The sequence below is a fragment of the Lithobates pipiens genome, unplaced genomic scaffold, assembly GCF_037356315.1.
Source record: "Lithobates pipiens isolate NorthernLeopardFrog02 unplaced genomic scaffold, aLitPip1_a1.2 Scaffold_18, whole genome shotgun sequence".
Classification (NCBI taxonomy): Eukaryota; Metazoa; Chordata; class Amphibia; order Anura; family Ranidae; genus Lithobates; species Lithobates pipiens.
This window is the reverse complement of record NW_027507758.1, coordinates 587,839,881-587,852,203: the sequence shown is the minus strand read 5'-3', so window position 1 is coordinate 587,852,203 and position 12,323 is coordinate 587,839,881. Positions and strand designations below refer to the sequence as shown.

Here is a 12,323-nt window from a genome sequence, read left to right as displayed (position 1 = left end):
ACTGCCTGCGTTTGCGTGCAATTGAGCTGCAAAACAAAAAGAGAAGAGAAACGGGTTCCATAATTAAACTACAATTGTAATGTGAAAATGACATCAACACAGGAAACAATTGTAGAATGAACCCGTAGTATGAAATGCAAATGGAATTTTTGGATTAGGTGCTTTTTTTCATTTAGCCCAAGATTTTCACATTTTTTTATTAACCAAATTCATTTTAAGAAAAAGGTATGCTTTTTTGGTGCATAATAAAATATAAAAGACAGGATTGGGATTGTGCCGAGTAAATAAATATTCATATAGCTGTCCACTGTCCAGTCCACCTTTCTAATTAGGCGCTTGTGTGAACTGTGTATGGTGTAAATTTCCTTTCTTTTTTCTTTTGCATTAACCACTTGTGGTCGCAGGAGCGTCCAATTGTCAGTTAACCACTTCCCGATCGCCGCACGACAATGTACGTCGGCAGAATGCCACGGGCAGGCATATTGGCGTACAGGTATGTCCATTTCTATATCCCACCCTGCCATCTCGTGCGTGCCGCCAGTCGAGACCCCCATGAGTCCGGTCGGGGGCCCCGCGGGCTCCATCGCTGTGGGGATACCCGCGATCGTCTCACTGGGCGGATGAACGGGGAGATGCCATTGTAAACAGCATCTCCCCATTCTGCCTAGCAACAAGTGATTGATCTCTGCTACATGTGATTGGAGCAGAGATCAGTGTTCAGTCACTAACACACAGCCACGCAACGCAAAGTTAGTAACACGCCCCTAGAACAGACTTAACCCCTACACTGCCACCCCCTGGTTAACCCTTTCACTGCCAGTGTCATTTACACAGGAATCACTGCATTTATATAGCAGTGATTGCTGTATAAATGACAATGGTCCCAAAAATGTCCCATGTGTCCGCCATATTGTCGCAGTCACAATAAAAATCGCTGATCACCACCATTACTAGTAAAAAAAATAATAATTAATGAAAATGCCATAAAACTACCCCCTATTTTGTACACGCTATAACTTTTGCACAAACCAATCAATAATCCCTAATTGGGATTTTTTTTTTTTTACCAAAAATATGTAGAAGAATACGTATCGGCCTAAACTGAGGAAAAACATTTTTTTAAATATTTTTTTTTATAGCAAAAAGACAAAAAAAAAGAAAAAAATAAAGCTTTATTTGAGGGGAAGAAAAGGCCAATTTTGTTTGGGAGCCACGTCGCACAACCGCACAATTTTCAGTTAAAGCGACACAGTGCCGAATCGCAAAAATTGGCACTGTAATTTGGCAGCCAAATCCTCTGGGGCTGAAGTGGTTAAAATGTAAAAAAAAATTTTTTTAATAAGACACGTTACTTACCGTTTTAGGTCGCTGAATTTTTTACGACAGGCAGTCGGGTCATGCTGGTGGTGGTACATTTCCTCCACCTTCCGGGCAATTTCCTCCCACTTCCACCTCTTCCACTCAGGCGTGGTCTCCCTGAAGCGGGGGCCACAAAGCTGCATCCAGCAAGGAAGGGTTTCCCTTATAAGGACCTGGGACTCTATATGAGTCCAGGTAATGTTCCTCTTCCTGCTGGATGCAGCTTGTTTCCCCCTCCTGCCCTGTGGTTTTCTTCTTGGCACATCTACTGCTGCCACAGTAGATGGCCCTGCTTCCTCCTCCTGCGATGCCTCCTAGCGCATACTATTCGTCTCATCTGTCGCCGCCATTTTCGATCTCCACTGACCACCTGGACGCTGAGGCGGAGACGCACGTAGAGTATTATTCATTCGACATGAACGACGCAGATTCGACATGAACGACGCAGATTCGTCATGAACGACAGTTTCGACAAAGCAACTTAAAACATACACGTTTATAATAATATTCGACTGGATCATCGCAACTATACGGCACTGCAATCGTACATTTCAGCAATCGAATGCTCCGCCTATAGGCTATATAGAGTTTGGCAGTTCCGTCGAATCTTCTTTATCCATTCGACAGACACCATAAGCCTTCAAAGAAAGATTCAACTAATTCATGTGGATTTTCGGATGAATGCAATTTTTGAACGAAAAACAAAATAAATAAAAACGAATTTCGGGAGTAACTACATAAATGTAGTTTTCAGACGAAAACGAAATAACGAAACAAAATATTTCACTCTGCACATGTCTAGACCAAACCACTATTTTCCGGGTTCGTTAGGGCGGCAGTACTAAAAATGAACATTCTACCGAGAATGCTCTACATACTACAAACTATTCCTATACAGCCTCCACCTGTGTTTTTCAAAGCATACAGAAGCATCTGCTCCAGATTCCTATGGGGGGACTGCAAATCCAGAATTAGCTACTCCCAACTTTCTCATCCAAAATGACTTGGAGGAATAGGTCTTCCAGACCTCCTAAATCAGGAGTGCTCAATCTGTGGCTCTCCAGCTGTTGCAAAACTACAAGTCCCATCATGCCTCTGCCTCTGGGTGTCATGCTTGTGGCTGTCGAAGTCTTGCTATGCCTCATGGGACTTGTAGTTCCGCAACAGCTGGAGAGCCACAGGTTGAGCACCCCTGTCCTAAATTATCATACGGCTACACACCTTAAGAGAATAGTGGACTGGAACATTCACTCCACCCAAAAGGACTGGGTTTCCCTAGAAGCATCTTTTACAAACATGCATCTAGACTCCCTCCCATGGATCCTTCCAAAGCACATACCCCAGAACATAAAACACCCCCTAATTGGAACCACTCTAGAATGCTTTCGGAAAACATGCCACAAAACCCCAATATCCTCCACTCTCGGCCCGCTAACACCGGTTAAATTAAACCCCGACTTTCCGCTGGGCATGCATAGCCAGTTCCTCACCAATAACTGGCCGCATGATCAGATGAGGGCACACCAATTCTTCCACCAAAATAAACCTCTGACAGCTTCCCAGCTATCTACCCACTGGGACAAACCACCTATTCCTCCTTGGACTTACCTACTGCTGACTCGCTTTCTAAAATCCTTAAAGACATGTAATGCTCAAGGCAGCTCACACCGTTCAAAAGATTATGCACCCAACAGTCACCACAAGCCCACCTAATACCTGTTACACATGATCTCATCTTCACTAACACATTAGCCAATGAGAGCCCCGCATGCAAAGAATGGGAGAAAGATCTTGCCATCTCGCTCTCAGAAGAGCAAAGGGAAACTATCTTTCTAAACATCCATAAAGGATCCATTAACGTTGACACCCAAGAAAACGGATACTAAATCCAAACTAGATGGTACTGTACACCCTCCCTCCTACACAAATTTAATTCCACCATATCAGACGTATGTTGGAGGTGCCATCAGGAGAACGGCTCCTTATTTCACATCTGGTGGTCTTGCACCTCCCTACAAACTTTCTGGAAAGAAGTCTGCCGCATCACATCCCAAGTTACCTCATACACACTTGAATTCACCCCAGACCAGTTCCTCCATCGCTCGTCCTTTCCACGCCACTCATACCACAAATCGTTAGCAATGCATATGATCAATACAGAAAAACCATCCATCCCCTTATTCTGGAACTCCACCCGTGCGCCCTCACTCACAGATTGGCTCCACAGATTCAGTGAAGTGGCCAAAATGGAAAAACTCATCCACATCACACGGGACACTCCCACGAAACTTAGCGTAAAATGGGCCTGCTGGTCTCATTTTCAGTTAACACCGGAATACGCTACTATAATGGCCTCGCCCACACCGATGACGACTTAACCTGGGCTCGCCCTCATATGCCATACTCGGAACCCCACTATAACCCCCCTCTATATCTTCCTCCCTCTCCACTTGACGAATCCGCCATGCAGAAGATCATAAGTACCCCTGACACTTAGGACCCCCCCTTGAACACCATGGAATATGGGAAGCCAGAGACGCCTCCCTTCCCATTTATCCTTGACCCCCCCTCCCCTTACCTTTTCTCCCCTCCACCCATCCCTTACCTTTACCACACCCCTATGACAACCCTATCTACGCATACTCCCTAACCAGCACCACCTATCCAATAGACAAGCAACTAGTCCATCTCCCCCCTCTACAAGGTCCAAGACCAGACAACAAATACCCATAACGCGAGTGGGAGAACATCAGATCTCCTCCCCACTCAATTGAACACACATAACCAGGCTACTTGTACGTTTTCTGGGTTCCTCTACAGCACATCTCCCCATAATTAAGCCCCTCCCGCACTATTCCATGCTACCTCTATAATTTGCTACTCCTTACCACCTGGCACCCTACCCAGAATAGTAGGGTGGGACGCAACTCCCAACCCCTATCCACCTTGGCTATGATTTTGTACTATGTCATTTAATAATGTGGAAGTCTTTGGCCTTGTAACCCCCTAACATGTGTTTATTTCTGTTTAAGATTCCTGTAAATCTTTTCATATTTCTCAAAGCAAAATTTTGGGGAAAAAAAATAGTTTAAAATTAGTTGGTATCAAAATGTATTTATTTTTTATTTTTTTGCCTTCAATAGATCAACCTGTGATTGCCCAAATGCAATGGCGGAGCCAAGTAGCCCTATTTAAAATGACTATTGTTGTGCCAGGTGGCGATTGAAGGACCTTCTAGAGCTTACGTTTTCAGAATGTTAAAAGCTAAAGTCATATATTGTTATAAAAATATAGGAAAGTGTAAGGCCGCGTACACACGCGGGGACTGTTCGCCCAACTTTGTCCGCTGAACAGTGTTTCGGCGGACAGTCCGCTCGTGTGTGGGCTTTCAGCGGACAGTTTCAGCGAACAGTCCGCTGAACAAGGTTTTTCGGAAATTCCGAAAAACTGTCCGCTGAAACTTTGTTTCAGCGAACAGTCCCCTCGTGTGTAGGCTTGTTCGTCAAACTAAGTTCCGCGCATGCTCAGAAAGGATTTACACGCCGAAAGTTATAATGCAGTGTATAGGACGTCATATTTTTCGTCCCGTCGTACGTGCCGTTCACGTCATCGCGCACGGTTTCAGCAAACTGTTCGTTCGTCGTGTGTGGCCATGTCCGTCCATGCTAATTTTGAGCGGACTGTTTGCTGAAACTGTTTGACGGACAAAGTTGGGCGAACAGTCCCCGCGTGTGTACGCGGCCTAAGTGTCCCAGAAGGAACATGAAAGCATTGAGCCGTGAAGAACTTTAACACATCTGGTTTATACAATGTTCATCCACAACAGTCTTATTGAATGTTCCAAGACTGCGTCTTATCTATTTTTCATCACTCATGTGCCCTCCTGTCCTCTTCTCACCTATAACAAGAATAATGACTCGCTCACAAGTGAATTTTATTAATTTAGCCACTTAAAGACAGAGCCTTTTTTTGACACCTGTTTAAAAGTTTAAATCTGTTTTTTTTTTTTTTGCTAGCAAATTACCTAGAACCCCCAAACATTATATATATTTTTTTAAACACCCTAGAGAATAAAATGGCGGTCATGGCAAAACTTTGTCACACCATACTTGCTCAGTGGTCTTACAAGTGCAATTTTTGGGGAAAAATTTCACTTTTATGACTTAAAAAATAAGAAAACAGAAAAGTATGGCCATATAATATTATTATATAATTTTTTTATATTGTGAAAGATAATGTTACGTCAAGTAAATTGATACCCAACATGTCATGCTTTAAAATTGCGCCCGCTCATGGAATGGCAACAAACTTTGACCCTTAAAAATCTCCATAGGCAATGTTTAAAAATGTCTACAGGTTACATGTTTAAAACGTGCTAAAATGTAGTTATTTTTGCTAAAATATCAAAGCTTTCTATTAAATCTACATATACGTACCTTGCTGTCCTCATCCAGGTTCCCAAACATATTCATTAGTTATGTCTTACTTCCTGGGAAGACTAGAGGTCATTACACAGGAAGGAGTTGACCAGCTGACCTCATTAGCACATATCCTGAATCATCCACCCTCCTACCTACCCACCCATTCCCAGCTGCACTTTTTTTTTTTTAATGAAATGCAGTCAATCAGTGATCACCCTTCTCACTAAATACATAATATACAATCAGATTGCACAGTGTATGGCCATCTTTATGCAAGTACATAGGAGGGAGTGGACAGAAACACTCAGCTGTGGGAATGCCAGTTCCTGCTATGCAGTGATGTGAATGGGCTTAACAGCTGAGTGTTTCTGTCCACTCCCTCCTATGTACTTGTAAAAAGATGGCCATGCCCTATGCAATCTGATTTGTATATTGTGTATTTAGTGAGGTGATCGCTGATTGATCTCACTTTCACTTTTTTTTTAATGAAATGCAAATAGATGGGTAGGTAGGAGAGTGTATGCTAATGAGGTCAGCTGATCAACGCCTCCCTGTGTCTTGATATTAAGTCTGTCCAGGAAGTAAGACATAACTAATGAATATGTTTGGAAATATGGATGAGGACAGTAAGGTATGTGTCTGTAGATTTATTGGAAAGCTTTAATATTTTTGCAAAATACGTACATTAATGCTATAGTGGTACATAGGGGGGAAACATATATAAAGCTTATTACAAAATGTATTTTAAAATAAGACATTAAAATTTACAATTGTCAATACATAAACTATTCCCAAAAGATTTTGTTCAGTGTCCAAGCTGTAGTAAACATATATTACTGTTTCAATATTTGCCTAAGCAATATAAATTAAAATATAAGTCCTGCAAGCCAGGCCTTCTTATCCAACATCAGTGCCTGACCTCACAACAGCGTTTCTGGAAGAATGGTCAAACATTCCCATAGACACACTCCTAAACCTTGTGGACAGCCTTCCCAGAAGAGTTGAACCTGTTATAGCTGCAAAGGGTGGGCCAACTCAATATTAAACCCTACGGACTAAGACTGGGATGCCATTAAAGTTTATGTACTTGTAAAGGTATGCATCCCAATACTTTTGGTAATATAGTGTATATGATGTTCTATAGCAAACACAGGTTACCTATAGCTGATCTCACTTAAAACAAGCCTTAATTGCAAGCATTACAAATTAAGTGTATGCTTGGGCATATGAACTGGGATACCATTAAACTTTTATGTGTGTTTAAAGTATGGCGTCCCAATACATTTGGTAATATAGTGTATATGCATCCTAACAATGTCATGTCTAAAAGCATTTTGTCATTTTTCGTATTGTCTTATTTATATCTAGGACTTTAAAGTACCTGTTTAGAAATGGACCAACATTTAAAGAAGAAGAATGTGCTTTGTATGATGCTTGCTTTGAATGTTTTAATCATCTGCTATTTGGTCTACTGCAAATCAAGTCTTCTAACATTTTACTATACAAACCATGGGAGTAGCTCCTTCATTAATCTATCTGACAAAAATAGATCACTTTGCATTAATAAGCAATCAAATGCTGTCATGTGGACTGCATATACGTCTGCACGCTTTGGAAACAAAATGGGGGTGCATGCAGTGCTTTATGCTCTGGCAAAGCTTAATGGACACCAAGGATACATTTTACCAGAGATGCATAATGAGCTAGGAAGGATATTTAAGATAACATTGCCTGTGCTTCATCGGGATGTTGCTGAACGGATTAAATGGAGGAAATATAAACTGAATGACTGGATGTCACCAGAATATTCCAACATCTCTGGACAATATGTTAAATTGGGTGGTACTCCATGTTCATGGACCTTCTATCATCATATAAGGGAAGAGATTCTACAAGAATTCACTTTTCAAGACCATATTAAGGAAGAGGCAAATTCATACCTTGCAAACCTGAAAGGGAATAGAACAAATGTGACCTTTATCGGAGTTCATGTTCGCAGGGGGGACTATTTATCGGTCATGCCTCGGGAAAGGAAAGGTGTGGTAGCCGACAAAAACTATATGCAAAAAGCTATGGACTATTTCAGAAAGAAGTATGATAACCCTCTCTTTGTGGTGACCAGTAATGGGATGGATTGGTGTAAACAGAACATTAACACCTCTCTAGGAGATGTACATTTTGCTGGAGATGGTAAGGAAGGTTCTCCTGCCCGTGATTTTGCCCTCCTGGCACATTGTAACCACACCATTATGACCATAGGGACATTTGGCTATTGGGCTGCATACTTGGCTGGTGGTGAAACCATCTATCTTACAAACTTCACTTTGCCAGATTCTCCTTATCTTAAGATTTTCAAATACGAAGCTGCATTCCTTCCAGAATGGATTGGAATTCCTGCAGACCTGTCTCCACTTTTGAAAAAATGAAATCCTTTATTTTTCTCATTGCTGTCTTATTTGACTAAATTAAATTCGAAGCGTCCTGTGGGACATAATGGAAGTACAGCTATAATATTTGTGTTTTTAAATATAAATACTTGTCAAAAAGGTAGGTATTAGTTTTTATTAGTCTGGCAGAAGAAAGTGGTGGAGAAGCGTTTTCTTTTGGATTTTCACCAGTTCTATACTGTCTTTTGGCTCTTGCTTATTTTTCTGAACATTGTCCTTTTGGAAGTCTGACCACTATATCAACTTTTGTTGGTTTATTACAGTATCATCTGCAATCATTCTTCTCCTTGTACATGTATATTACTGTTAGGATGTTAATGCTTTCTATTTTTTTCAGTTTTTTTTTTTTATTATTTCAAAGGACAACTTTCACAATCCAACATCTGTCACTCATGTTTATTGTCATCCTAATTCCCCGTACACACAATCGGATTTTCCGACAACAAATGTTGGATGTGAGCTTGTTGGCAGAAAGTCCGCCTGTGTGTATGCTCCATCAAACATTTGATAGACTTTCAGGTTCTCAAATTTGTCAGACTTTCCGATTGTGTGTACACAAGTCCATCGGACAAAAGTCCACACATGCTTGGAACAGGGCCGTCATTAATTTTGATTGGGCCCTGGGCAAACATTTTCTGCCCCCCCCCCCCCCCCTCCATTCTGAGACATACAAAAAATAGCAGGTAGACTCAAAATCAGTTTACTGCAGCAGATCACGCAGTGATTGCAATTGTTTGCCACAGGTTACAGCCTATACTTACTGCTCGCTGGCTGGTTGCTAGAGGTTACAACACATAATTTCTGCTTGCCGATTGGTTGCTAGAGGTTAATGCACATCATTACCACTTACTGATTGGCTGCTAGAGATTAAAGCAGATCACTACTGTTCGCTGATTGGCTGCTACAGGTTTATGCACATCATTACCTCTCACTGAGCAGTGGAGCAATCCTAAATAATTGAGCAAGTAAAGGGGCACATTAATACACATACTACAGGAGAGTGTCAGAGAGTGCAGACATACTGCAGGAGACAATCAGAGACTGCAGACATACTGCAGGAGACAATCAGAGACTGCAGACATACTGCAGGAGACAATCAGAGACTGCGGACATACTGCAGGAGACAATCAGAGACTGGGGACATACTGCAGGAGACAATCAGAGACTGGGGACATACTGCAGGAGACAATCAGAGACTGCGGACATACTGCAAGAGACAATCAGGGACTGCGGACATACTGCAGGAGACAATCAAAGACTGGGGACATACTGCAGGAGATTACCAAAGACTGGGCACATACTGCAGGAGATAATCAGAGACTGGCGACATACTACAGGAGACAATCAGAGACTATGGACATACTACAGGAGACAATCAAAACTGCAGACATACTGCAGGAGACAATCAGAGACTGCAGACATACTACAGGAGACAATCAGAGACTGCAGACATACTGCAGGAGACAATCAGAGACTGCAGACATACTACAGGAGACAATCAGAGACTGCAGAATACTGAAGGTGCGTTCCGAAAGAACGCTGGATGCAGGACAGGCCAGTAGCTCAATTGCATACTGTGCAAGCTCTGGCCAGTGATCCATCCTCAAGACCCAGTAAGCCAGAGGATTTTCGGTGGGAAAGGTGTCCAAGTCTGACCTTGCCCCTAGGTATTCCTGCACCATGTAAATCAGACGCTGGCGATGGTTGCTGGAACCGATCATACCTTGGGGCTGCGGACTAAAAAATTGTTTGAAAGCATCAGTCAGATGACCACCTTCTCCACCGCTCCTTCTGACCGATGCCTCAGCAACACGTTGTCCAGGACCAGGAGTTTGTAACCTCCCAGTCTCTGGGAACGCGTTGCACAGACCTTTCTGCAAGGCCTCCCGGAGATGTCTCATCCTCTGCTCCCTCTGCGATGGCAAGATAAGGTCGGCAACCTTACCCTTGTACCGTGGATCAAGGAGAGTGGCCAGCCAGTAATGGTCCCTCTCCTTGATCCGAAGAATACGAGGATCCTTCCGCAGGCTTTTCAGGATCAGGGAGGCCATGCAGCGTAGGTTAGCTCAGGCATTCGGTCCGGAGTCCTCTGGGTCACTAAGGGCAACATGATCCGCAGCTACCTCCTTCCAGCCACGTACAAGTCCACGTGTTTCTTGGGACTGTAAATCATCCCTACAAGACTGCTGCTGCTGATGCTGAGTGCCAGCCTCCACCTCCATGCTGACACAATCATCCTCCTCCTCCTCTTCCTCCTCCTCATCCTCTTCCTGTGTGATGGGTGGCGCAGCAGGAACACTGTCTGGATAAAGGGGGCCTTGAGAGGCAAGGAAGTCCTCCTCTTCCTGCCTCTGTTCTGCCTCAAGTGCCCTGTCCATTATTCCACGCAGCGTATGCTCCAAGAGGTGGACAAGAGGTACAGTGTCACTGATGCATGCACTGTCACTGCTCACCATCCTTGTGGACTCCTCAAACGGTGACAGGACAGTGCATGCATCCCTGATAATGCCCCACTGGCGTGGTGAGAAAAAACCGAGCTCCCCTGACCCTGTCCTGGTGCCGTAGTCGCACAGGTACTCATTGATGGCCCTCTTCTGCGTGTGCAGCCGCTGCAGCATGGCCAACGTTGAGTTCCACCTGGTGGGCATGTCACATATAAGGCGGTTCTTGGGCAGGTTCAACTCCTTTTGGAGCTCAGCCAGCCGAGCACAGGCATTAAATGATCGGCGGAAATGCACACAGACTTTCCTGGCCTGCTTCAGGACATCCTGTAAGCCCGGGTACCTGCCCAAGAACCGCTGCACCACCAGGTTAAGGACGTGAGCTACACAGGGCACATGGGTCAGTTGTCCCTGTCGGAGGGCGGAGAGGAGGTTGGTGCCATTGTCGCAAACCACCATTCCTGGCTTAAGCTGGTGTGGCGTCAACCACCTCTCGGCCTACCCCTGCAGAGCTGACAAAACATCCGCCCCAGTGTGGCTCCTGTCCCCCAAACAAACCAGCGCAAGCACGGCATGGCATCGTTTTGCCTGCGTACTTGCATAGCCCCTGGAACGCCTACAGAGCACCGCTGGTTCTGAGGACAGAGCACTGGAAGAGGCCATGGAGGAAGAAGAAGAGGAGGAGGTGGAGGAGAGAGGTGTGTCACAACCAATAGTAGCATTTTGGAGGCGTGGTGGCGGAACAACCTCCAACACTACTGCACCTTGTTCTGCATCCTTCCCAGCTGCCAGAAGAGTGACCCAATGGGCCGTGAAAGACAGGTAACGTCCCTGTCCATGCCTGCTGGACCATGAGTCAGCGGTAATATGCACCTTACCGCTGACTGTCCTGTCCAGCGAGGCAAGGACATTGCCTTCCACATGCCGGTAGAGAGCCGGAATCGCCTTCCGTGAGAAAAAGTGGCGTTTGGGGACCTGCCACTGAGGAACCGCACATTGTACAAACTCACGGAAGGGGGCCGAGTCTACCAACTGAAAAGGCAGCAATTGAAGTGCTAGCAATTTAGCCAAGCTAGCATTCAACCTCTGGGCATGTGGATGGCTGGGAGTGAGCTTATTTCGCCGGTCCAGCAGCTGGGGCAGGGACATTTGCCTGCTATAATCGGACGTGGGTGTACTGCTAGCAGAGTGCCCGGAAGCACTTGGCTGTGACACACCTAATTCTACACCTTCATTCCTCTCAGAGCAGTTTTCAGAGAGGACTGAAGGTCTAGTGGGGTTGGAGATGCCAGCTGAGCAAGGAGAGGTCCGCTTTGTTCTTTGGTGTGGGTCTTTGAGGTACGCTTGCCAACGAGCTGCATGGCAGGTCAACATATGTCTGGTCAAGCATGTGGTGCCCAAGCGGCTGATGTTTTGGCCACGCGAGATACGCTTGAGACATATGTTGCAAATAGCAGCGGTGCGATCTGATGCACTCGTCTCAAAAAAGGCCCACACCAAAGAACTTTTAGAATAACGCGCAGAGGCAGCACCCTGCACAGGCGGAGCTCTGCGGTGTGATTCAGTCGGTGTGCTGCCCCTAAGCTAGCCCCCAGAGGGCATCCTGCCTCATTGGACATGTGCCTCCTCCTCCTCCTCCTCTCTCCTACCAGGCA

At 44.7% G+C, this 12,323-nt stretch overlaps 1 protein-coding gene across 1 annotated transcript; it reads left to right on the top strand.

Moving 5' to 3' along the window:
• Positions 1-7,170: 7,170 nt before the first annotated feature.
• On the top strand, positions 7,171-8,614 carry LOC143990311 (galactoside alpha-(1,2)-fucosyltransferase 2-like). Its single transcript, XM_077490363.1, has one exon. The coding sequence runs from the start codon at positions 7,172-7,174 to the stop codon at positions 8,204-8,206; it is 1,035 nt and encodes a 344-aa protein (XP_077346489.1). The 5' UTR covers position 7,171; the 3' UTR covers positions 8,207-8,614.
• The last annotated feature ends 3,709 nt before the right edge of the window (positions 8,615-12,323 follow it).